The sequence below is a fragment of the Arvicola amphibius genome, chromosome 12, assembly GCF_903992535.2.
Source record: "Arvicola amphibius chromosome 12, mArvAmp1.2, whole genome shotgun sequence".
Lineage (NCBI taxonomy): Eukaryota > Metazoa > Chordata > Mammalia > Rodentia > Cricetidae > Arvicola > Arvicola amphibius.
Genome location: NC_052058.2, coordinates 153311617 through 153338737, shown reverse-complemented (window position 1 = coordinate 153338737; position 27121 = coordinate 153311617). Strand labels below are relative to the sequence as shown.

The window sequence follows — 27121 nt, the reverse complement described above, 5'->3', positions numbered from 1 at the left end:
TTTAAATGGCTGCCGGAGGAGTAATGGAGTTGCCTGGCCTCAGCTAAGAAGCGAGGTCCTCCAGGCCTTGAATCCAGTTCTCCCCAACAAGATCAGCAAAGGCTGGGATGTGGGGTTAAAGGACATGCTCCCCTACTTTTCCATCCCCAAATCTGTCTGGAATAGATGAGTAAGCCATGTGACGTTTGTGTAGGGATGGTGGGGTGAACAACTCAAGTTCCACACCATCTTTTCCTCGGTTCCACACCAAAGGTAGATGAGCACCCTAATTTGTAAGATGGGGAAGCACCCCTAAGCTACCAGGATACATGAACCACCCTGGGTTCTGGATTGTTTTCTTCAAGAAAGCAGGCTGTGAAATTGTATACGGCTCAACACTTAAAGAGCAATGACTGCTCTTTCAGAGGACCAGGGTTCGGTTCCCGGCACATACACAATGCTCACAACCCTTTGTAACTCTGGGACTGGGGGTCTCTTTTCACCTCTCTCACATGGTGAACATCCACACACATAATTGTCTTCTAGGGCTCTTACTATATCCTACCCAGGACCAAGGGAGATGAGGGTTAAGGACAGTGGGTCCAGCTCCCTGGAGGGTGAGGTTTAAGCCCTGGAATTCCTGGTGCCGTGGAAGCATCTGCAGGAGATAACCAAGGATGGAGCGCCATCTCACACACATCCTCTTGCGTTCCTTACTGTTTATTCTTTAGAGCGGCTGCTAACAAGTGCTGGTTCCATTCTCTCCTAGGGATGAGACTGGAGCCTGCCCTTGGACGTACGCCTTACTCTGCCCCATAACTGGTTCTCACGGTCAGAAGCCTGGTGAGGGTTCCTCACTCAGCGTCAGCACTGTACATGATGTTCGGGTGAAGGAGCCAGGCTGGCATCCATCAGCTAAGGTTGCAGAGAGTAGAAATTGAAATTTTGAGACTTTGGCCCTGGGCTATATCCTCCAACAAGGTTGATAAGAAGGACTATAATTACATCAAATACCTGACTTCCTTATCAACTTCTCCCTTAGACCCAAACCAGTGTACCCTGTAGCTGATGGCACAAACATCTCCTGCTTGTGTTTGGAGGAAGGTGTGGATCTTCAGCTGTCTGTTACCATGCTCTTCCTAAAGTCATAGTCTAACAGTCCCCCAATGTCTGACAGGGGCACTGCCAACTGTATCATAGTTTAAATATGAAATGCCCTTTCAGGATCATGCACTGACATTTTGATCCAGAGATGGTGGCACTATTTTTGTTAACTTATGGAACTTGAAGAGATTAAGCCTAGAGTTAGGAGGAAATAAGATAAGAGAGAGGGTAATGCTATACCTCATTCTGTATCCTGTCCTGGGGCTGGCTCCGTCTCTGCCCCCACCATCCTCCCTCCCTCCCTCCCTCCCTCCCTCCCTCTCTACATTCCCACCCTGAATCTCTTATCACTACAAGGGTAGCATCTCTGTCCTACCATGATGTTCCATGTAACCATAACAATAATGAAGCCAGCTGACCATGGCCGAAGCCTCTAACCCCTGAGGCAAAGTTCACTATCCCTCCTTTTAAGTTGTTCTCTCAAGTAATAAGGACAGTAAATAAAATTCTGGCCAATTCAGGGTCTAAGCACCATCGAATCCATCAGGCAGAGCCAGGGATTGCAGACATACTATGTTTGACAAGCATCAGAGGGATCCAGTAGTGTTTATTGGTGCCACGATGATTTACTGGAAGAAAATTCAGCTACCACCAACCCTGAAGCACAGTTTCCCCGTCATGAAAGGAAGCAGGCATGGCTGTGGTGACAAAGGGGACGTGAAGTTGGTGACCAAGAAGTATCAGAAATCTGTGGACTGTACAACCATGGTCTTGACTTCATGGGGAAATGGGCAAAAGCCAAGGTAAGAGTTAAAAAACAAACAAACAAAACCCACCCAACCTCAGGATGCATTATTAGCACATCTCCCTGCCCACACTTTGCCCCACAGCAATTAATGGGCAGCGCTGGCATTAGCATGGGAGACAGCAGGGGTCAACTGGAGGTTTTTTATACTTGATCTGGTCAGCAAGAGAGCAACCGCCAGGACACATGGACATGACAAAGACAAGGAGACCCCTTCCAGGTCTGAATGCTGTCACTGGAGAAGAGAAGGAAGACTGTCTGCTGGGTGACACCACGGCCAGAGATCATCCTTAGCTAGAAACCTGGCAGCGGGAAAGGATGGAGGCATGTGTCCTCGGGCGCCATCAGCAACACATCTGAGCCCCATCACAGCATGCTGGGAAAACAGCGGCCCTGGCGATTGCCCTCACCATCACCACTGAAGTCCTCATCACCATGACCACAGGGGCCAGGATGGAACAGTGAAGGAAGAACCAGGAGCCTGGTGCTCAGGCAGCCTGGACGACCCTTCGCTGCCTCGCTGCCTGAGTTTCTTCTAACCTCAGTGGTCAGTGGTCAGTGGTCAGCGGCCGACGACAAAGGATTGGACAGAGAATATAGGGCACCTCCAGTGCCAGCCAAATTGTGGATCCTAGGAGGAGTGGGGAAGGGGAGCCCCACTTACAGGGGTGGTGCCTTCTCACCTGGGAGTCAGCTCCTTAGGGGTACGCTGCAGTCACGTCTGAACTCGGCCCACTCCAGGACCCCTCTGAAGCCCTGGGGTAAAACCTAGGTCCTACTTTACTGGTGACAAGAAACCGTCCACCACAGTGCTGTTGCTTCTCGAGGGTGTGGCCCTAGACCCTCACAGCCTCCAAGTTCACAAGCACCAGCGTGAGCCAGCCAACATGTTGGCCAGGCTTCTCTATCCTGGTGTTAACTCTGACGGGTAAAAGCCTCAGAGGGCTGGAGGGTGAGACAGATTTTCACCCCCAAACATCTGTCCCAGAGCGCATCTGTCAACCTCAGCTCCACGCAAAGGCTTACACACAAAGGCTGGTCTCCTGGGCATCTCCTGGGACAAGGCTACCCCCAGAGATAAGCAACTCTCCCCGAGGGCTTCAGTCAGGGGTTGTTGACTATCTCTACGGCAGGAGGTGACAGCTACAGAACATTCTAGAGCGTCTCCACAATTACAGTCTTAGAGTCTCTCCACACGCCAGTCATGCTCACACAGCGATGGTTTACTCACGCACATTAACGGCTTCTGTCTGCTTTAAATACTTACATCATTCTCTAAAAAATTAAACATGCTTCTCTCGGCCAGCTCCTTTGACTCTTCAAACTTTTCTATCGCTTGTCTGATTTCTTCCTCAGGTATCTTACCTACTCGCCTCTTTTTATAATCATAATCCAGGCGGCGGCCTTCCAGTTTCCTCAGGTGGTGCTGGGAAGAGAAAGAAAACCCTGTGGACACTCACACCGTGGCAGGCGGCCATGTGCGCACGTCATATTCCTGATCTCTACAGAAATAAATACTCAGTACTTCTCAGCCTAAACTCAACCTTTCGCTGTTTGAGATTTTCACCCATGTGTACAGGTTCCTCAAAGCCAGACCCCCTTCTCTCCCCTTTAACATCGTCCCCCCAACACTTTTCCTCCCCAACTTCACATGCTTTCTTCCCAAATCCACGGAGACCATTCAGGGCTGGGCATTTGTGTGTGTGTGGGGGGGGGGGGGGGGTTGTGGGGGGAAAGCATGGAGCCATCTGCTGGAGCATCCCTGAATAAATCAGACTCTTCCTCCCTTGGAAGCCATTGATTGACAGCCCTCAGCTAGGGGTGGGACTTCCTACACCTCTGCCCTGTCCCTTCTCTAGGTAAGAAACCATCACACCCTTCTGCTTGCTCTGCCCACCGTGGCTACTGCTGAAGGTTTCCCATGCTGCCAAGCACTCAGGAAACATTTACGTAACAGACACGTGCTGGGTGGACGGATGGGTGGGTGACAGAATGTGAGTTTGTGTGGAACCTAAGGAAGGATACAGTACCCTCACTTGGCTAACCATTTCCAACAGCCTCCACAGGGCCTCCTCACCTAGTTCTGTTCATGCACAGACAGCTTCCGACCACACTAACTATACAAAAAGTAAAGGCATTTCCATTCATTCCTTGCTAAGAGGCTGACTATAAAAACACGTGTGTCTGGTGTCCACGAGGATGTCCATGAAGCCTCCTAAAGTTCCCAAACGATTATAGAATATGACGCATAAAACAATGTCAGCGAATGCTGAGAGGTGATAGTCCCAGACCACCTCAGAAATGGAGGAGACACAATTTCTTCTGCTGCCATCAACAACAGCTAAGAGTAAGTGTGCTTTGCACCGTTTCTCACGACTCAGCTGTACCCCTGCTGACCCAGCCACATGGAAGAACAGCGGCAGCCAGTGGACATCTCCATACGACATTTAATACCATTCCGTGGAGGCGGGATCTCTGGGCAAGAGTCTGTGTTTGGGAAAGACGTTTGCCATTCTCACAACCTGGATGCCATTTCTCATGGTGCCAATGCAGAGCAAAGCATAGATCCTCTCCGCATGGTACTGACTGCCCAGTGAGGGAAAGAGACGGACAACCTCGCTCGTGGCCCAGAGGCCCAGGAGTGCCTTAGAGTCTTGAGGGGGAACAGAGAGCTTCCCAGGGGAGACGGCATCAAAGCTGAGATCAGAGAAGCTTGGGTGAGAAAGACAGCAATAGTAAGAACAAAATAAACTGTCACCCGGGGATAGGAGGTGGCTCTTGGAGGATGGGCAGAGGTCAGAGAGGGGAGGGGGAGCAATAAGGCCACAGAGGCCCAGGGGCAGATGAAGGGGAAGGGGCTGGATCTTCACACAAGGCCAGGGTCAGCTCCCGAGAGCTTGGATCTTAGGAAGATTCCTCTAGCTAAGAGTTAGAGACGGGCCAGAGTCTAGCATGCTGTAGTGACATGTTTAAGTGCCACCAGAAACAGGAAGAAGGAAGACACAGCAAGGCGGGACGATAGGTCTTGACGGGGTGGGATGGACAGACCTGGGCCCAGTGGGGACTGGGTTGTCACAGAAATGGGGACACACCTTCCTTGGGATGGAAGGGGTAATGCAAGTGAGCTGACCCAGGGGTGTCCAAATAAGGAGGGGGTACCAATAAAACCAGTTTTTATGTCTCATTCAGTCTTCCTGGATCCTTGCCACATGTTTTTTGCTCTTAGAATAACTCTAAATGCAGATAAAGACATCTGAGGCTCCCCAGGACTCCTGCCTCCCCACCATCCATGGTCCCCTGGTTTTTGCCCTGTGCTCTGGACTCCTGGCCATCAGAGCCCTGGCCCTTCAGCAAGATGTGCTGCCTATTTACCCAGCCCATTCTGCCTGGACAGCTCCTTGGAGGCCTTCCCTCCCCAGCTATGCTGAGGATGTGCCCCTCCTCAGGGTCTCCCTGCTCTTGCCTCCCGCCATTAGCAACTGCTGGCTGTCCTATTCATGTGCTCCCAAAGGGCACACGTTCCATCTGTTTCTCACTAAATAGTCCAAGCTCTCCTTGAATTCATGATCTCTGTGGCTACCCTGTTAAGAGTCTCTGGGCCTAAGGAGAGGAAGACAGACCCAAGGTTCAAATGATATTGCTGTTGAAGGGAGGCGTGTCGATCAAGCTGGAAGACAGGCAGTTATTCTCTACAATGCCACAAGAGGGCGCCTGGACCTTCAGAGCAGAAGCCTGGCCTCCGAGATTGCTTGGAGTCATTGCACTTCTGCAAAAGCAGCCAGCCTGAACATGACCTGTAAGTTCCCAGGGACACTCTGGACAACCACTTCTTGCCGGTTTCCAGATGAAACTTTCAGTTCCTAGATAATGATTTCCTTGAGAAAGAATGGAAGGTAATGACGGCGAGTACAATGGAGCCAAGCGCACACGGATAGGGTGTGATATCAGCAATGAAAACCACACCCCGGAGAATGGAGTCATTGTGCTCTATGAGAAGAGGCTGCAGGAATGTGATGCTCGGTCTGGCGTGTGGATGGCTGCAAAGGGATGAAGCCCTGAACGTGACAGCTGGTTTGCATCTCCCCTCCAGAGACGATGAATCCCAGTACTCTCCCGGGGAGCCATCTAACAAGTCCAGTTCTCAGCCCTCGGGTGAGACTGTACACTGGCTAAACCCCCATGCAGAAGCCTCGTCACGGGTTTAAGTCACAGTGTCGCCGGGCGAGGACAGAGGGGAAGACTTACCCCAATCTCTTTTAAATCTTTGTCTTGCAGTAGCTGCAGGGGGTCAATAAACGTTTGCTTCACATTAATATCCAGAGAATCTTTCACCTCAGCCATGAGTTTCATGGATTCACCAACTTCTATCAGTGCATTGCCTTGAACGAAAGAGCACAGAGCTTCCTTTCAGAATAATACTCTAGGTTAACGGTGATGCTAATTCTTTTCCAAGACCTGAGGATGGTGGTACAATGAGGCTTTACTCTAAGGCCTCTGCTTCCTGACTCAGAGAGAATAGGAAAAAGGAGAAAGTTTGCCTGTGTTCTCATAGTCCAAAGCACTTCCCACTTTGGCCACTAGATGGAGATAAAGGTCTTCTGTGGAAAATGGGGTCTGGAAACTGGCACTAGGGGTTCCTTAGAGTTCAGGGATAAAAATCTCTTTGTAAACAGTGAAGGGATTCATTCATAGGAATACGTTTAACCAATAGATTACAATGGAAATAAGACCTCGCTCATCCTGCTTCAGGAGCAGGAGAATATCACTCCCTGCAGACAGTTCTAATGTTCTGGAAACCTCCCTAAGCTCTCAGGTGTCAGGGATGCCCTGTGGACGGGAGGGACCAGCATGCTCTGGGAAGGAATATTTCCTGGATGTGGACAGCATCTTTAGTGGGTTCTCTCTGCCGGAAGGGCTCTGCTCAAGCCTGACCTTTGAGTCAGTTGAGAACATGGACAATTCACTCTCGCATTAAACAGGGAGAGCAGTGGCTGCCCCAACTCATTTTTTTTTTTTTTTTAAAGTAAACTCATAGCTGGGTCCTTGCCAGTTAGAAGTGGAAACCATCTCTGGAGATTAATGTTGGCCAGGATGCCAGTCCAACCCATTGAGTGTCATTGCAGCTAGGAGGAGGGGTTTTCTGAACTGAGCTGTCTAGAATTTTATTCCGGGTCATTCCTACAGAGGAAGAAAGTCTCTTCCTCACTTACTCACTCCTTCCTGTCCAGTTGTGTGACCCTGACAGTCATTGTCACCAGAGCCCAGGTATTGACTATGGCAGAAGTATTTGAAATACGCCTCTTTGGGGGACTGTGGAGATGTCTGTCGGTAAAGTACCTGCTGCGCACACTTGAGGACTCAGGTTTGAGCCCCAGAACCCATGTAATAATACGAAGAGCCAGGCCCGCAAGGTGCACTTGTAATGTCAGTGCTGGGGAGGTGGAGATAGCAGGGTCCCTAGCGCTGGCTGGCTAGCTACCGTAGCAATCAACAAGCTCCAAGTTCAGTGAGAGACCATGCCCCAAAATATAGAGTGAAAGATACCTCCAGCCACCACACGCGAACGGGCGCACCTGCGCATGCGCACACGCACGGGGTCCTGCGCATTGGCTGTCTCAGGTTCACAATCTGCGCTCCCCCTCCACACCAAGAGCAGCACTGTTCACTGTCACGGCACACCCTCGTTCCTGCACTTTAGAAGGGTCTGGCGTGGGGCCCAAAGCAAAAGGCCCAAAGGAAAGAGCCTCCGCAGATCAGACTCTCCCTGGGGACAGCAACCATCCACCTGTTCCAGTGCCCTGATGAAATCAGCCTTCTCCCTCCACGGGAGTCCCATTGGCTAACTCATTGGGTTGTCACAGGGCCTGTCATCGCCCAGGGTCTCACCTTCACGGTGAGAAAAATAGGGCACCTTGTTTCCACTAAACCTTGGAATAAAACAAAAGCCACATTTACACGGCTCTAAGGACACTACGACCCTCTGTTAGGAATTCAGTAACTGCCTTTAGTGTTTTCTGAGACAAGGCCTCCCAGTTACTTCAGGCTGGCCTCGAACTAACAATCCGCCTGCCTCTTTCTCACAAGTTCTGGGATTCTAGGTAAATATCACCATTCCAGAGGTGACAGTGTATGCTTGTAACCCTGGCACTAGGGAGGTGGAGATAAAAGGGTCCCCAGGACTCCTGGCCAATCAACCTAGGCTAACAGTTGGCAAGTCCAGTTCCAGTGAGATCTCATCTCAAAACCTAAAAACACAGCGGCAGCTCCTGAGGATCTATGGTACACACACGAGAGAGAGAGAGAGAGAGAGAGAGAGAGAGGAGAGAGGAGAGAGAGAGAGAGAGAGAGAGAGAGATTCTCCCCTATCTGCAGGATTTTAAGAGCTTGGGAATGAGAAGGCAAGCAAAGAAGTGTGCATCGAGAGAAACGGAGTTTGGGGTCACCCTGGTGGGGGTTGCAGGCCAGCCAAGGAATGCAAGATGAGATCTCGTCCCCAAACGAAACAAAACAAAACCAGTCTCCCCAGATGGATGGATGGAGAAAATGTGGTGTGCACACACAATGGAATTCTATCAAGCTGGAAAGGAAAATGAAATTATTAAATTTGTGGGGGAAAATGGTGGTGCTGGAAAATATATCCATGGAAATTAGATTCAAAAAGACAAATATGCAGATCCTAGGTTTTTATTTGTTTTATTATAGATGTGTGTGTTGTGTGTTGTGTGTGAAGAGAGAGAAGGGGATGGGTTGGGGTCATAAAACTGTAAAGGGACCACAGAGGGGACAGAGATCTCGAGTGGGAAGGGTGAAGACAGCAACAAAATGCATGCCAGAAAGCACACCCCAGGGAAGGATGGTGGAGGACCAGAGGAGAGGGGCAGGGGTGAGGGAACACTGGGGGATCAAAAAGACTTATCCATATCATGCTGGAGGAGGAGGGCCATTAAAGTAAACAGAGAGGGGGAGATCTAGGAGATACGTGTGTGTGTGTGTGTGTGTGTGTGATACTGTGTTTTAATCTTTAATATACATGAGGATAAACAAGAGATGCAAAGGCTAACAGATGAAGATGGGATTACAGATACTAGCATTTTCCTTACCTATGCTTTCTAAGCCCCCCTGTAATGAATACACTATTCTGGTAGTATCTAAAAACTATTACATTGCAAAGATACAGGTTTTGTGGACAACCAACAGCTCACCCAGGTGTTTCCACAGTGCCAACTGAGCTGGGGCACCCACCAAAAGCCCACCCAGGTGTGCCAGCTGAGCTGGGGGCACCCACCCAAAGCCCACCAGGTGCTCCTTCTGTGCCAGCTGAGTTGGGGCACCCACCAAAAGCAGATTCTTCTCCGAGCTCCTTGCCATACTTCAGCATGCAATCCCCCAGCAAGCCTTCTGTCTGTGGGTAGCCGGTGGCCTTCACCTGCCCTCGAAGCTTCGACATAGTGTTCAGCATTCCCAGCTTAGCTCTGTATGCTTAAAAACATTGTTATTTGTCATGCCTTAAAGTCATAAGGTACAAGGGCAGTCACACTACCTTCCACAAACACAGCTATCGGAACTGAGGTCCTCGCAGACAACACACCAGTGACCCCAGGCACACACCAATCCACCTTTATTCTCTGATGTGGTTTTCCAAAGCCTTTGCAGGGGGTGGGTACGGGATGCGGGGCACACTGCACAGCCACAGCAGCCATGGACATAACAGTCTCTACTGTCTCCTAGCCACAGGAGGCTGTGTTTAACAAGCACCTGCTGTAAAGTAGCCTCCAACGCGTGACATATTCAACACCTTGGAGCTGAACACTGACACCTGTGTGTAGCCACTGTCCCCACTCATGCCGGGGACAGTGTCAGTGAAGACTGGAAGGATTTAGTGATCAAATCCTCATTCTGCTCCCAAGAAATGACTCAAATGGAGGACTCTTAAGGTCAGAAAGAAGAGCTGGGACATGTAGGTAGGTGGCAGATGACATCACAGTAAAGTCACCTGCATTGCTGCCCCCCTCCCAGGTGCGACTCAGCAACTTTCCCTGGGGAGGCAGTGGGCAGTTGTGGCTTCTCGCCTTCTTTTGGTCTCTAACTTAAGGCACTGAATATTTCTTATTTTCCGTATGGTGTTTTGAACAAGAACAGCCCCCACGGACTCAGATGGTTGGTTATTTCCCCAGTTGGTGGAACTATTTGGTAAGGATTAGGAGGTGTGGCCTTGCTGGAAGAAGTATGTCACTGGGGTGGGCTTGGAGGTTTCCAAAGCCATTTCAGTGTGGGCTCTTGCTTCCTGCTTGCAGCTTCTGCGATGTGAGCTCTCATCTGCTCCTTCCACCAGGACCTTGCTCCACCAGCCTCAAACTGGAACCCTCTGAAACTGGAAGCCCAATTGAAGACTTTCTTTTCTCAGGTGCCTTTCTCATGCCGGTTACCACAGCAATAGGAAAGTAATTAATACATCTGGGTCAAATGCTGTGTTGGTGTGGGCATGTAAGAGATCCCCCCACCCAGAAAACATCTGCCCTTCCTGCAGCTATTGAGTGGCAGAATACAGTGTGACTCTGATCAACTCTGGGGCGATGCCAGAAAAGAAAGATGCTGCAGGAAACTTCAGGGTACCCCTAAAAAGCCCAAGAATGTCTATCAAGTAAAGTACAGCAGGAATTCGTACTGTGCAATCAGTAGACTGTGGTGGGCCGGTTGGCAAAATGGAAAAAGTCTTTGGGAAATGGAGACTACAAACTGAACACCAAGCTAAGGATCCAAGGTACCAGCTGTGGTATCTAGGCCATTTATATTTAATGTAATCCAGACACGGGTTTCTCAAGCTTGACCACTGAGCAGGCAACTCGGGCATCTTGTTGAATGCAGAGTTTGATTCAGTTGGTCTGGGGTGAGCTAGGGCTCTGTGTTGTCCAGCCATCTTGCAGCTGGTCCTGCTGGGTTGCAGGCTACACTCTGAGTAACGATCATGGTGTGTGCCTTTCAAGCCTTGCCGAGCTCAGCCTTAAAGTTCTTATCCTCCAGGTCTCCAAACCCTAAAGCATCACCCAGCCATACAAATTCAATCACACACACACACACACACACACACACACACACACACACACACACACACTGGTTCCCCTTTCCCCACCGTCAGAGTGTCCTGTACGTCGGGGGGTAAGGACCATTAGATGGGATTAGAGGCTTCTGGCACATCAGTCTTTATCTTCATGATAACCAGTAGGTTCTGCCCAGGGGACGCTTTCCCTGGTAGTCAGCTGCTCCCTCTTCCATTCCAGCGTCAGTTCTTAGAGGGTGGAGTCTGACTGTGCATTCTAGAACCCAGAAAGCCTCTCACACAGAGACAACGCTTATGAAATTTTAGGAAATCAGGAAAGGAACTCATCACTCCAGTCACTGACGAGGCTAGACAAAGCACTTGTCACTGGGAATTTTAAGGCTAATACCATCTCGAGACTTTAAAGCCCCAGGATGATCTGATTGAATGCCTGCTCTTAGATGTTCAGAGTGTGGGTGTTTCTCTTCTGATTCCTATAGGTAAAGGACTCACAATGACTCCCACAGCAAATCCTAAGAGGAAAACCTCAAGGCTTGGGTGCCCTCTGCTGGTTCTCATCAGCCTGTGGAAACCTCTGTCTGGGACCCAGGGATGAAGGCCTGTATAGAAGCTGACACTGGCATTTGCCACACCACGCCCACCGCTGGTCATGTAAGCATGCCTGGACTGCAGCATGGGGCTCACAGTGAGACCCTTTAGATTGATACACAGATCCATTAGGACAAGATAGAGGACTTTCTTGTTAATTAAGAAAAGATAACTAAGAAAACATTTTTTTTCAAATGCGCAGTGGGTTTCTGAGGGATACAGATGTCCAGAGATGTCCACTGAGGGATGCCTATGCTGGACCAACACTCCATCCTGATCATGTGCACCAAAGGACATCCAAGCAGCTGTTTCCCCATCAGCCAGGACTCACTACAGCCACACTGTGTCCTTGGAGATTCCCCAACTGAATCTCATTATTTGTACACAGGCTTTGCTTCCAAACTGTGTCAGCCTCATGCAAAGGAGCCGGGGTCGGGAGAGTCCATGAACACAGACGTGCAAGGAGATGTTTCAGGACGTGCTCTGACATTACCTGGGTTGGGCTGCAGATACTCGGTGGCTTTTGACAGGATTTCTGCAACAGCCTTACTCGTAATATCTACTTTCTTTAGAGAAAGACAAAACAGAAAGGTTAGTGAGTTTGAACAGAATCAACGAAAAACCATTTACCTTCTGAGGCTACTGTGGTTCTTTTTTATTTCCTTTTATTTTTTGTGAGTTGGTGTTTTGCCTGCATGTATGCCTGTGTGAGGGTGTCGGATCCACTGGAACCGGAGCTGCAGACAGCTGTGAGCTGCCATGTGGAAGTTGGGAATTGAACAAGGGACCTCTGGGAGAGCAGCCAGTGCTCTTAACTGCTGAGCCACCTCTCCAGCCCTACTCTGGCGATTTTAACATGAAGTTCTCAACATCTTGGGGAGAGGTGATCTTTTCTCTGTTGTGACTCTGAGAAGTTATGTCTTCTTGGGGACACTGGAGAACACTGACTTCCTCTTCTGTATAAGAGCTAGAAATAGCCAACACATTATGACTCTACTTGATGCACAGAAATACTTGGAGAACTTGATACTAAGACTCACATGAGCCTAAGAGTGAACTTGAATAACCGTGCTTAACGTATCATAATATAATGATATACATTGGCAATAATATAATCTAATATGCTAAAAGCTACCCTGGCGATAGTGAGACAAGCATCACCATCATAACTAAACATGACCACCATGCCCTGTCAGACATTAACATTAAGACTGACCCCGTCCTTCTGCCATCCCTACACTGCTGGTTGTTAATTAACATAAAGTTAATAGAATATCCAGGAAAGCCATGTTACAGAGTTCATCCATATTTTATAGACCATCAATAACCCACAAAAAAAAGGAAAAGGAGACGCCATTCACAAGAGCAATACAAAAACTGTGTCCTAAAAAGTAAAAAGAGATAAACCTCATGAGAACACAGACTATTTAAAACTCTACCGAGAGGCAGAAGAAGGCTCTGAGGATACCCCGGGCTCAGGGCCATGGGTTAAACTGGGGGCTGAGATGGTTCAGCAGTTCACAGCACTGGATGCTTTTCCAGAGGACCTGGTCTGTCACTCTAGTTCCAGGGGATCTGATGCTGTCTTCTGGCTTCCATGGATCCAGACACACACAAAGTGCACAGATATGCACGCAGACAAAATATAAGACAAAATAAAATATAAACATGAATTAACACTAAAAATGATTTCAGACTATCTTTTGGAAAGAGCATTTGTACTTTCTTGGTCATAGTCTGCACTTTATGATTCCGTAGCTTTTCATTAAAACAAAACAAAAATATCACTTGACATTTGGTTTCTTTTCATTATTTTCTGTCTTATCCATCTTTTTAACTTGCATCGATTTCATTTTTATTTCTTTTATTTTTAATCATGCACATGTATGTGTCTGTGTGAAGGTGCGCATCCATGACTAGAGGTGCCCCCTGAAGCCGGAGGCATGGGTTCCCATGGAGCTGGCCTTACGGGCAGCATGCATGTGTCCTGAGAACTGGGCCACATTCCGCTTCATGAGCAGTACTCCACAGCAATCACTGGGTCATCTCTCGAGTCCCATATTATCTCTACCCTCTGGCGTGATGTCATTGGCTGATGTTTTCCCAGGTTTGGACTCTGACGTCCTTGCTTTCTTTCAACACTGATTTCCGGGCTAACTGCCCTTGAGATGGTGCTGTTGGTCACAGGTGTGGAATGCAGAGTTCTGTGCCTTGTACTAAGTAATATCTAATTCCACTTTTTATTAAATCATCTTTAAATGAAAAAATAATTTTGCATTTTAAAAGATTTGTATTTTATATAAATGGATGTTTTGCCTGTGTATGTGCCTGCCACCCTTAGAGACCAGAAGAGGGTGCTGGGTCCCCTGGAACTGACGTTACAAAATGGTTGTGAGCCACCGTGTAGGAGCTGGGAGCCAAATCCTGGTCCTCTGCAATAGTTCTTACAGGCTGAGCCATCTCTCCAGCTAGTTTTGAGGATCTAAACAGGCAAATTTGCTGTTTAGCTATCTTCCCGGTGATTCCTGTGTTCTCTGATTTTACTTTGGGAAACTTCTCCTCTGCAGCCCAGCCCATGGTTCCTTTTGTAACTGCAGCCCAGAACCTGGAAAGAACGAGGAAGGCAGGAGCCTGCTTACTTACAGCCAAAGTCATTAGCATTTTGCTCAGATCTTCCCTGAGCCTCTGAGAACCTTTGCAACAGAGGCAGGCGGGGTCTTGTCTGACTTGAGTCCGTTCTCCGAGTATTCCTGACAGCTTTGACCTTACACATTTAGAAGGTATGTCATGTGGTACAAACTAATTTATAATTCCCATACTGCTGATAAGTTATACTGGCTTCATCTTTTTATAATTTCTTAAGTTTTTTGGGGGGAGGCTGGGGGAAGGTGGGGAGAGGAAATGGCTATAATTAAGACATAATTATGAAAGTTTCAAAGAATGCATTATAATGACTAAGTTTTTAAAAAAGAAAGTTTTCTTTTCCATTTAATACATTTTTGGTACCATGCTGTACTTCTTTATTTCTGCGTAGCTGGCATTTGTCATGGGTTATTTTTCCCACTACTTTGTGTCATGTTTTAGGTGAGTCTAATCTCCTCCATAAAGTCCTTACAGTCCTTAGTCTCATAATATATAGTATAGTCACATAACAGCTCACTTCTCTTTTCAATATTATATATTATGTCATAATAATATATTATATTTTGTTATAATTATATATTAGTATATGTTCTATTACAATAATATCTAAAGCATAGATATTATTTTCATACTTGTCACTGTGATTTTTGGAGGAAAAAAGAAAACCACAGGACTGAACAAGAGGGATCTCAGTTCATCAGCTAAATCTGTAACTGCCCAGGCAGGGGTCTGGCCCCTCCCCCACTGGTTATCAGAGTACTGGCATTTCCCAGGATGCTGTGCTATGGAGGAGGAGTCAGGCAGGACTGCGTCTCTCTGCAGCGGTTTCCTGCTGTCCTGACAACTTAAGATCCACTTTGCAGAAGGTCAAAGGTGGGGCCACACCCAGAGCGGCACTGCCTAGCGGCACCACTGAAATCAGAACCACATTTCACACAGAGCTCCTGGTGTGCTTCTCCTCTCGGTGCAGATGGAGCTACTCAAAGAAACCGCTTTCCCTGCGTCTCTGCGTCTCACCGTGTCTCCCTCCCTCCCTCCCTCCCTCCCTCCCTCTCCTCTCCTCTCCTCTCCTCTTCTCTCTCCTCTCTTCTCTCTCTCCTCTCTCTCTCTCTCTCTCTTTCTCTCTCTCTCTCTCTAATGGGCTTGTTGAGGACAGGTGTCTGAGCCCAGCTTGTCAGGACTCTAAAAGCCCCGATAACAAAACTGATATCGTTTTTAAATTGAGCATCTGAATTTAATAATCTTGACAGTAAAGTTATCCTTACATTTAATAAAGATATTCTGAAAATCAATATCAGATATGTCAATGAAGTTAAAATGTTGGTATGGTTTTCAATTTACAGAAATTAATTCTTGTTTTCAAAAATTAAACACAAAAGAAGCTTTTCTTCTTAGGGTCTTAACATTTCAAGAAATTATAGTCCTCTTGAGTAGAAAATCAGGCCTTCCTGGAGGAAGGCTGGCCTGGTCCAACATACATTAAAGAGGCTACCCTCCCAGGCCAGGGCCTTGAGCTGGGCTTCCTGCACCTGCCCTGCCGGCCACACCCAGGCCTCTCTCTCTGGTCTGGGGAGTCTAATGAATAGAACAAGACTCTGCTCAAAGGCCCAAGACAAGGGAAGGAAGCTGAGCAGTGGACCTAGCTCTGCCTACAGTGAATCTACTCTGCAGGTAGGTGACCAGGGGACATGGCAAGGGACGGACTCTGCCATCCTCTGTTGGCATGTTACAGTCCATCATTGACATGCCAAACCAGTAACGCTCTTCTAAATCATCTCATCTGCATACATGATTCAGAAAGCCTCACAGTTACAGATACAACAGCTTATCTGAGTTCACCCTGCAGAAAAGCACTTGCGGTGCAGCTGCTGAAACAGATGGGCACAGCATCCTAGATTCCCGAGTGATTAATCAGCTGCTCTCTATCTCAAGAGCCATCTGAAGAGCCGCGTCCCAGACATCCTTGACTCTCCAAGACATATGAGCATAATTACTTTGGCCCTGAAGTAGCGACCAAGGCCCACCTTCTGTCTTTTTTGACTTCTGGCCCCTAGAGGGAGCCCGTTAGTCACTTCGCATTTCCTTCCTCGCCAGGCCCAGACTGGATATGGGTCAAGCCAGGGCTGAGAAGCACAGAGGTCCCGTCCCGCCATCCAGACTGGGCATCCCACACTCGTCTTTGGACGTTCTGTATTTCCACTCCAGGTAGGAACCCTTACGGTAGGAGGTTTTCTCACGTGGCAGGACAGCCCACTTCGCACCAGTCACAGGCTCAGGCGGCCTTACCTTTTCCATGTCCAGAAACTCCTCATCCAGCTTCGTTCCTTCTGCACCGCTAATTTTTTCACTAAACAGCTGCAAGAAACAAACACAAGTGCTTTCTCTCACTGAAGGGAGTAAAACAAAACACCATGGACGTATCTTGGCTCTGTTGTTTCGATTTTAAACTAGGTCCTTTCTGGAAACCATCAGGGGCCAACAAGACAGTAAAGGGGCTTGCCGGGCAGACCCGGTGGCACATGCTCTAGCCCCAGAGCCTATGTAAAGAGGGAAGGGAGGAACCAACCCCACTAAGTTGTTTCCAGACTTCTACATGTGCACTGCGGTGTGCACGCGTGCATGTGCATGCACACATGCACACAGAGGGCCACTCACGCTCCAGAACCAGAGCCACCTAGCTGACGCACAGCTGAAGGAACACACAGGAGAGTCTCATCCGCTGACCACACCTCCCAATCCCGAGAACCTAAGCCCCCAAACAGTGCTGTTTTAAACCACTAAGTCTGGAGTGTTTCACAGGAAAATCCACTTGCCAGGGGTTCTCTTTTCAGACTGAGGACAGAGGTCAGACAGCCTCATCCCAACCCTTAATATGAGACGTGACCCTCAGAGGAATACATGAGACTATGCTCCTCAGCAACTGCGGGAAGCTCAATCACCTCAAGTACTGGTTCCTAACCCTGGAGGTAACATCTGAGTCTCTAATGGAAGTTATGCAATCTCTGGCCTTTGAGCTTGTTGCCATGGGAGACTGCAAAAAGTGGCTGCCCGGCTTTGTAGTTCTGCCCATTGAGAATCAGCGGCTCCCATTTTGCCTCTGTTTCCTTTGGTCAAAAGATGGGAGTCTCAGCTGCACTATGGGCTTCAGATACTCCAGAAGTGGTTCTCAGTCTGTGGGTCATGATTCCCTAATATTACAAATCTACCCGGCATATCAGATATTTACATTACAATTCATAACTAGCAAAGTTAGTTATAAACTAGCATTGAAAATGATTTTATGGTTGGGGTCACCACATCATGAGGAGCTGTATTAAAGTGTTAGGAAGGTTGAGAAGTACTTAAAGCAGATACTTCCAGGCATTCTCTGAGGTCCACAGTGATCAAGGCCTGGGCCAGCCTGTAGGAGAATGACCACATGGGGGAGCGGAGCCATCAGAGACCATCACCCCTTGTTTGGGGTGAGCATCTTCTGCAGTAATAGGTGACTGGCATGGAACTAGAGAATCCGGGGCTCAGCTCCTGATCTTATCACTTCTATGAGCACTGAGAATTAGACCCGACCCCTCCTCAGTCAGTTGTCAGTTCTTGGCTGTTACCAGTACATTGGCTCTATCAGAAAGCATGGCAGGACATGCAGAGAAAGGGAATGTTTCTGTATTTCTGCTTTTTTTTTTTTTCGAGACAGGGTTTCTCTGTAGCTTTGGAACTTGTCCTGGAACTAGCTCTTGTAGACCAGGCTGGCCTCGAACTCACAGAGATCTGCCTGACTCTGCCTCCCAAGTGCTGGGATTAAAGGCGTGCGCCACCATCGCCCAGTGTATTTCCACTTTTGAGGCCAGAAATGAATATGATTTCCATTCCTTTCTCATCTGGAAATAGATAATGCCTGGTTTTGTTTTCAGTCGCAGGTTAGAGTTGTAACAATTCGCTTGCTTTACCTGAATCCTCCCAGGACACTTAGCTATTTTGAGACGTAAGTAGGAATACACACGTGACCTTAGATGTTTAAGACACTTGAGCACTGAGTGAGAACTTCTCCCATGGACTCGGGTGTGTGAGCACCTAGGGTCCTGGTCAGCAATGCTGCTTGGGGAGGAGGTGTGGCCTTGCTGGAGGAAGTACATCACTGGGGTGGGCTTTGAGAGTTCATAGCCTCAAACCACCTCCAGATTTCTCTCTCTGCCCCATATTTGCAGTTGAAGATGTGATCTCTCTTGTTCTAGCCACTGCTGCCATGCCTCCCCTGCTGCTAGGAACTCTCCAGAACCATAAGCCAAGGCAAACCCTTCCTTCTACAAGTTACCCGAGTCACAGTGCTCTGTCCCAGATTCAGAACAGTAACAACTACAGCCACACGCAGGACTTCATCACTGAACAGCCTTGAGCAGTCAGCACCCCGGCAAATACACCCCACCCGCCACATAAACATCCTACAGGTCACCTAGCCTCACCGTAAGGAAACCCTGCCAGACTCCAGTCTCATGTGTCCCCACCACAAATCATATATCTCACCGGGCTCACTATCGAACACTGTAGCCCTGCCAACCAGACCTGCCTCAGGAGGCCTGAGGCCATCACCAGATGGAACCGTGCCCAGCTCCAACTTGGCAGTGCCAGTCGTATCAGAAATAGGAAAACGAAAGCTGCTTTCCAGGACCAGAGCCGAGCAGTGGCGCTGGGAAGGGACGGACCTGGGAAAACCAAAGCTGGGGGGGGGGGCCGCGTCAGGGGTGGACGTCACCCTCTGTGCATAATATGTTTTCATAGAAATCTGACTTCTCCATTTCTTCCATTTTTTAAAAGGATTTATATTTATTTTGAATGAGGGGGGTGGGCAGGTTCTGAGTCCAGAAGAGAGCATTAGGTCCCCTGGAGCTGGAGAGCTGACACGGGAGCTGAGAACCGAACTCAGTCCTCTGCAAGGGCACTGCTCACTTCTAACTACTGAACCATCTCTCCGGGCCCCGCTTCTTCATTTTCTATAAGACTAAACAGCAATAAAACCAAAATTTCAGAAATATACAGACATACATTATATATATATATATATTTTATATATCTATATCTCTATCTATCTATATATATATATATATATAATATCAGCCAAACTTCTATGTAGGGACTTTTAAAATTGCTCCTGCATCATGTGTTTCCCAGTGTGTGTCTGAAACCAGAGCTCTGTGGAAAGGAGGGATGGAGAAAAGCTCTAGGCTACATAATCTTAGACAGGAAAAACACAAATTAAAAAGATTTCTTTACAAAAACACATTCATGGGCTTTTAAACGGGCACTTCTAGACGTGCAAGGGACATGTTGGAGGACTCAATGGCGTTTGTCATCTAATGCAAAGGTTAAGCCTCCTCAGAGGTGCTCTAGAGACACCCTGGCCTCCCACGGGTGCTCACCCTCGCTACTGCCTCCCTGTCTTTACTTTGTGCCATTTAGCTGCCATGTGCTGCTTCCATCGGCTCAGAAAACATGGCAAGACTGGATTTGTCAACAGCAGGGATGGATGAGTGAGACGGGTGTACGAGCTTCTAACTGTGAACCTTAAAGCTATCTGTGGAGGCGCATGGCAGCGGAGACTGAGGGGCCAGGAATGGAAGGAAAGAAACGGCAAGGGGGAGGGGGTGTGCGGGGGTGTGTTCAAGGGAGGGCATGTGGGTGCTTCTTAGTTTGGGGGGAGGGTTCCTGTCTTGTAACACAGGCTAGAAACTGGGAGCAGAAAGCTCCAGCCTGGAATAAGCAGCCGTCTCTCTCCCCGTGAGGTTACAGAGCACACCGTAACCAAGGAAACCAGGATCTAAGAGGCCAAAATTCCGGGAAAAAAGGAAAAGCGTAAAGAAGAGACCCTGACAGGCTGTTCCCTTTTCTCTTGATGCTTGGAGTATGTCCTCCCTGGCGCCGAGGCGAGGCTTAAAGCAAACAGCACAAGGACACAGCTAAAGGCTAACCAACTAGGCAGAGATTTCACTACCACAGCCGTCGGGAGACAAAAACCGGAGCTGAGGATTGTCCAATGAGACAGGATGGTAAAGGGGATGGGAAAGGAGGTGTCTCCTCAAAATGCATATAAAAATCGGTAATGTCCAGTGTGGTCATATTAGAAGGTGGGGTCATGGGGGTGAGTGGGTCAGGATGAGGTTAGGAAACCCCAGAAAACCCTCTCCTCTCCAACCGCAGGCGCACACAGAGAGCTGGCTCTTGTGAGCCATGAGGCAGCTCTGGCCAAACACTACACCTGCCTTTGCTATGGACTCCACAGTCCACAAAACTCAAAACCCAATGTCTGTTGAAATCGCCCACTGTGTGGTATTTTTGCTGCAGCAGCCCAGGTACACTAAGACAATATCCAAATGAGTAAAAGGCATATGACAATATTCCACCTTTGCCATTATGGTGGCAATGCAAATCACACCGTGATGAGATGCCACTAAATCGCTATCAGGATGGCTAAAATCCCTTTTAGACATGAATATCAGTACAAGTGTTTCCTGCAATTAACGGAGCAACTAGAACATTCACGCAGCACCGGCAGGATTACACATTGCCAGAACAGCTTTGGGAAACAGTCTGGCAGCATCTACTGGAGATGTGTATATAAATCCACAGATCACTACACCCTGTGACTCAGCAGCTCCCCTCTTGGGAACTCACAACAGAAACTCCCATACAAGCAGCAGTGTTTAAAACACTTAGCCCAGAAACAAGGCCAACGTGGACACACAAAAGGACAGTTGCTGTGTCCGCAATACAACAAGACACACGTGCTTAAAGACACAAGGCCTCAGGCCACGAGTCAGCTGTAAGCAAACGTCTGCTCATGGGTGTGCATTGTGTTCCCTAGTTTTCATGGGGACTTGACACAAGGCAGGGTCGTGAGGGGAGAAGGAATCTTAACAGAGAAAATGCCTCCATGGTATTGGCCTGTAGGCAAGACTGCAGTTCCTTTTCTTAGTTGACTGATGTCAGAAGGACCAGATCACTGTGGTGGAGCCACCTCTGGACTGCTGGGTTCTATAAGAAAGCAGGCTGAGCAAGCCATGAGGAGCAAGCCAGTAAGCAGCACCCCTCAATGGCCTCTGCACCAGCTCCTGACTCCAGGTTCCTCCCTTGTTAGAGGCCCTGTCCTGACTTCCCGGGGGTCGGACTGTGATACGTGGAATTGCAAGCTTAAAACCCTTTCCTTCCAAACTGTTTTTGGCTGTGGTGTTTTCTCACAGCAACAGAAGCCCTAACTAAGACAGAAATGTGAGCCTAGTCATGAGGCGTCACTTTAATAGGTACGATCCTGTGGTTCTGGAAGGGCTGTGGTAGCCTTTTAGCTTTGGGCTAGAAGGCTGTTGGGAGCTTAGCGTACTGTTCTATGTGGGAGGTGGGAAGAGGGAAAAGCTGAGAGAAAAGCAGATGGCGGAGGCCTGGATTGTGACGTCTCAGACAGAAGTCTGAGCTGGGCAGTGGTGGCGCACGCCTTTAATCCCAGTACTCAGGAAGCAGAGGCAGGAGGATCTCTGTGAGTTCGAGGCCAGCCTGGTTTACAGAGCAAGTTCCAGGACAGCCAGGACTATAGACAGAGAAACCTTGTCTTGAACAATAAAGCAAAACACATAAAAAATAAGAAGTCTGAAAGTCCCTTAAATACTTTATCAGGGCCATTTAATATTTTGAATTAGAAATCCGTGGTGTCTGGTTGGTCACCTGGAGGTGAAGAGTCAACTGTGATTAACTAGAGCCCAGAACCACTAAAATAAAACTTGTTTTTCTGAGACAACGGATACTGGTCAGCTGGGACAGAAGAATCAGTTTTGATTAAGAGGCGGCCAACGTCAATGAGTCAAAATTCTCTGAGATGTAGGTCTGGCAAGGGCAGCGAGCAGGTCCCAGGCATCAAGCATGGGCTTCTAACACTGTTGATTTTCCGTTTTGATTTGATTTGCTGTGACCATGACCTTGTTCTTCCCCTTTGGAGCAAGATAATATGTAACGTTTATTTATTTTACAGGAGCCCACAGTTAAGAGACTTCAGAATTTTATAGAGATTTTGGATATTTATTAAAGAAATGAAAAACACTTTGGATGTTTCAAAGAGACTTTAAAGACTTTGGAATGTTTATTTTTATTGATGTGGATGTCTATTTTCATATTTTATTTACCAGCTATAATCTGTTTCTGTCATTACTCCAATGTTGAAGATATTAATAATCTAGCCTGTAGAAGACCCTTTAAATTGGTTTTTATGATTTAGATACTCCTCCATTAATATTTGACCAATATTTAACTTTCTGACACATAAGTGCCACATTCATCTTTTTTATTAATTATTTCATTGTTTTTATTGTGCTATGCATTTTTCTCTGCTCCCATCCCTTCCTCCCTTTTCCCCTCTACCATGACTCCCACGCTCCCAATTTACTCAGGAGATCTTGTCTTTTTCTACTTCCCATGTAGATTGGATCCATGTATGTCTTTCTTAGGATCCTCTTTGTTGTCTAGGTTCTCTGGGGCTGTGGACTGTAGGCTGGTTTTTCTTTGCTTTATGTCTAAAAGCCACTTATGGGTGAGTACATATTATGTTTGTCTTTCTGGGTCTGGGTTACTTCACTCAATATGGTTTTTTCTATATTCATTCACTTGCCTGCAAATTTCAAGGTGTCATTTTTTACCACTGTGTAGTACTCCATTGTGTAAATGAACCACATTTTCTTTATCCATTCTTCGATTGAGGGAAGTCTAGGTTGTTTCCAGATTCTGGTTATTATGAATAATGTTGCTATGAATATATTTGTTCACATGTCCTTGTGGCATGACTGAGCACCCTTTGGATATATACCCAAAAGTGGTATTGCTGGGTCTTGAAGTAGATTGTTCCTAATTTTCTGAGAAATCACCATACTGATGTCCAAAGTGGCTGTACAAGTTTGCACTCCCACCACCAATGCAGGAGTGTTCCCTTTACCCCACATCCTCTCTAGCATAAGTTGTCATCAGTGTTTTTGATCTTGGCCATTCTGATAGATCTAAAATGGAATCTGAGTTGTTTTGAGTTGCATTTCTCTGATTGCTAAGGATGTTGAACATTTCCTTAAGTGTCTTTCAGTCATTTGAGATTCCTCTGTTGAGAGTTCTCTGTTTAGGTCTGTACCCCCACTTTAATTGGATTTCTTGTTCTTTTGATGCCAAGTTTCTTGAGTTCTTTGTATATTTTAGAGATCAGTCCTCTGTCTGATGTGGGGTTGGTGAAGATCTTTTCCCATTCTGTAGGCTGCTGTTTTGTCTTGTTGACCGTATCCTTTGCTTTACAGAAGCTTCTCAGTTTCAGAAGGTCCCATTTATCAATTGTTTTTCTCAGTGTCTGTGCTACTGGAGTTATATTTAGGAAGTGGTCTCCTGTGCCAGTGTGTTCAAGTGTACTTCCCGCTTTCTCTTCCATGAGGTTCAGTGTGGTTGGTTTTACTTTGAGGTCTTTGATCCATTTGGACTTGAGTTTTGTACATGGCGATAACTATGGATCTATTTTCATTCTTCTACATGTTGATATCCAGTTATGCCAACACCATTTGTTGAATATACTTCCTTTTTACCATTTTATATTTTTTGCTTCTTTGTCAAAAATCAGGTGTTCGTAGGTGTGTGGATTGATATCCGGGTCTTCTATTCTGTTCCATTGGTCCTCCTGTCTCTTTTTATGCCAATACCAGGCTGTTTTCATTACTGTAGCTCTATAATAGAATTTGAAGTCAGGGATGGTGATGTCTCCAGAATTTCCTTTATTGTACAGGATTGCTTTGGCTATCCTGGATTTTTTATTTTTCCATATCAAGCTGAGTATTGTTCTTTTGAGGTCTGTGAAGAATTTTGCTAAAATTTTGATGTACATTACATTGAATCTATAGATTACTTTTGGCAAAATTGCCACTTTTACTATGTTAATTCTGTCTACCCAAGAGCCTGGGAGATCTTTCCACTTTCTGGTGTCTTCTTCAGTTTCTTTCTTCAAAGATTTAAAGTTCTTGTCATACAGATTTTCCATTTGTTTGGTTAGAGTTACTCCAAGATGTTTTATGCTATTTGTGGTTATTGTAAAGGGTGATGTTTCTCTGATTTCTTTCCCAGCCCATTTATCATCTGTGTACAGGAGGGCTACTGAGTTTTTTGAGTCAATCGTGTATCCTGTTACATTACTGGAAGTGTTTATGAGTTGTAGAAGCTCCTTGGTAGAATTTTTGGGGTCACTTACATATACTATCATATCATCAGCAAATAGTGACAGTTTGACTTCTTTTCTGATTTGTATCCCTTTGATCTCCTATTTATTTATTTATTTATTTATTTATTTATTTATTTATTTATTGTCTTACTGCCATAGCTAGAACTTCAAGCACTATATTGAATATTGAATAGAGAGTGGACAGCCTTGTCTTGTTCCTTATTTCAGTGGGATCACTTTGAGTTTCTCTCCATTTAGTTTGATGTTGGCTGTTGGCTTGTTGATGTTGCCTTTATTATGTTTAGGTATGTTCCTTGTATCCCTACTCTCTCCGAGACCTTTATCATGAAGGGGTGTTGGAGTTTGTCGAAGGATTTTTGGTATCTCATGAGATGATCACATGGTTTCTCTTTCAGTCTGTTTACATGGTGCATTACACTGATGGATTTTCATTTGAATTTTTAAAGATGGCAGTGGTTTTAAAACGTGGACTGTTTATACTGTGATACTGATATTAATAAAAGATTGAGGGGATAAGCAAGAAAAGACAGCTGTAGCTTAACAAATGATGGGCTTGCATGTTTGACAATGAGTGGACAAGGGGTCAGTTTTGCTAGCTCGTTTTTACGTCAACTTGACACAAGCGTGGGCTATGTGGGAAGAAGGGATCTCAAGCAAGAGAATGCCTCTACAGGACTGGGCTGGAGGTAAGCCTGCAAGGCTTTCTCTTGGATGACTGATACTGGAGGGTCCCCAGGTTGCTTCAGGTTAGGGTGTTTCATCAGAGCAACAGTGACTCCAAGACGGTGACTCTGATGCTCTCCGAGTCTCATGATAAAAGATCCAAAATTAAAGGAGAACAAGCCACGTTATTCTAGTCACATAAGTCAAAAGGAGAATATACTACATTGATAGGACTGGAGGGAGGGCTCAGAGGTGAAGAGCTCTTGTTGCTCTTACAGAGGACCCGGGTTTGATTCCCAGAACCTACATGGCAGCTCACAATCATTTGTAATTCTAGTTCCGGGGATCTAACATCACTTCTAGTCTCTGAGGGCACCAAGCTTGGACACAGCACACGTACATATATGCTGGAAAACATTCAAAACACAAAATCTTTTTAAATAGAAAATACTAGAACTTAGTGGTAGAAATCGGTGTCATTAAGTTATGGCATTAAGGAAGCCATCTTGGTGCTGGTAGCACCGGCACCTTAGGGTGTATGTGGGTGTGGTGTTTGTATATAGGTGCTCATGCATGTGGAGTCGGAGGCCAGTGATGAGCATCTTAGTCACTTTCCCCAGTACTATTCTAGACAAGCCTCTCCCTGACTGGAGTCACTGACTTTGCTACCTCAGCTGCTCACAAGCCAGCCCGCCACCTGCTTTCCCCTTCCCAGTTCTGAGATTACAGGAACCTGCCACCGTGTGAGCTTCTGTGTGTGCGCTAGGGATCCGAACTCGGGTCTTCCTGCCTGCGTGGCAAGCACTCTACCAACCGCATCGTGTCTCCAGCCCCTAATATCTGTACCTTGAACTGACTACAGGAACACATTACTCATTAAAATACGCCAAGATAAAGATTTATAGATATCACTCTCTTCCTGTGTCTGTGAATGGCTTGCACTTAATGTTACATTTACATACATTGTATTCATTCTGATTTATTTGTCTAGAACAGCAACATCAACCTGTGGGATGAGACCTCCACAGGGTCACATACCAGGGATCCTGCATATCAGATATTGACATTACAAGTCATAACAGTGGCAAAATTACAGCTATGAAGCAGCAATGGAATGATCTGATGGTCGGGGGTTGCCACAACAAGAGGAACTAACTGTATTAAAGGCTCACAGCATTAGAAAGGTGCGGGACACTGGCCTAGAAGGAAACAAGGCAAGCAATGCTGGTCTGGGTCATCCTCCTGTCTCAACAGCAGAAACAAGACCCCTGCCTGGCAATCCAGACCGGGTTGTCTCTGATGGGTAGACTCACACGAGCACAGTAAGGGGTTTCATCTTTACTGCAGGAGCCGATGTGCTGTGCTGTGTACCCTGAGCCCTGACAGTTACTGTGAGCTTAGTCACCATCGCAGCAGGGCGAGAGAAAATCAGCAATCCTGCCATGAGTAGACATAAACACTGCACAATTGAGCCAAGATGGCAGACAGCTTGCTTAGTCTCAGCTCGACCAGGTGTCTTTAAGTAAGTGTGTAAATATGTAGAGAGGCAGAGGACACACCCATAACAGGGCTGGAAAACCAGGAAAGGTGCCAGCGACAGCCCGTGAACGGTGTGAGGGCTCCTAGAAGATGGAGAGCAGATGGGGTCAGAGCGAGAGGAAAATTATCACCAATATACTGGGGGGGGGGGGACTGGAGGAGGGAGGACAGAAAACAGCTCCCGAGATCAAAGTGAATACGGGGAAATTCCAGGCCTAAATTATGTAAACATCAAAAGAACAGGAGTGATCCCCAAAGCACAATGTGGGGATCATTTAAAAAACTGTGTGGTGGCTTAAGGAGACAGCTCAGTGTTTAAAACGCTCACAGCAGGAGCCTGACAACCTAGGCTCAGATCCCCAGAAGTCATGAAGAAGTCAGCTAATCCCAGCATACCCCCACCAGGAGAGGAGAAGCAGAGAGAAGAGCTGGAAGCTCTCCTGCAGACAGAACAAGAGAGATGTGACTCAAAATGGAAGGTGGGGCTCAACACTGAGCTTGTCCTCTGGCC

The 27121-nt window shown here is 47.1% G+C and overlaps 1 protein-coding gene across 5 annotated transcripts in view; it reads right to left on the bottom strand.

Annotated features, from left to right (window-relative positions):
- Positions 1-27121, bottom strand: part of Sh3gl3 (SH3 domain containing GRB2 like 3, endophilin A3) — a 113052-nt gene that overhangs the window by 24997 nt on the left and 60934 nt on the right. For 4 of the 5 annotated variants that reach the window (XM_038313730.1, XM_038313732.1, XM_038313731.2 and 1 more), the window contains exons 2-6: positions 16464-16532; positions 12028-12100; positions 9224-9367; positions 6134-6267; positions 3156-3314 (exon numbers count right to left, since the gene is read on the bottom strand). In XM_038313730.1, the coding sequence (XP_038169658.1) occupies positions 3156-3314; positions 6134-6267; positions 9224-9367; positions 12028-12100; positions 16464-16532 (579 nt within the window). Of the gene's footprint in view, positions 1-3155; positions 3315-6133; positions 6268-9223; positions 9368-12027; positions 12101-16463; positions 16533-27121 lie in introns of those variants that run through there. The other variant, XM_038313733.1, reaches the window with a different exon arrangement.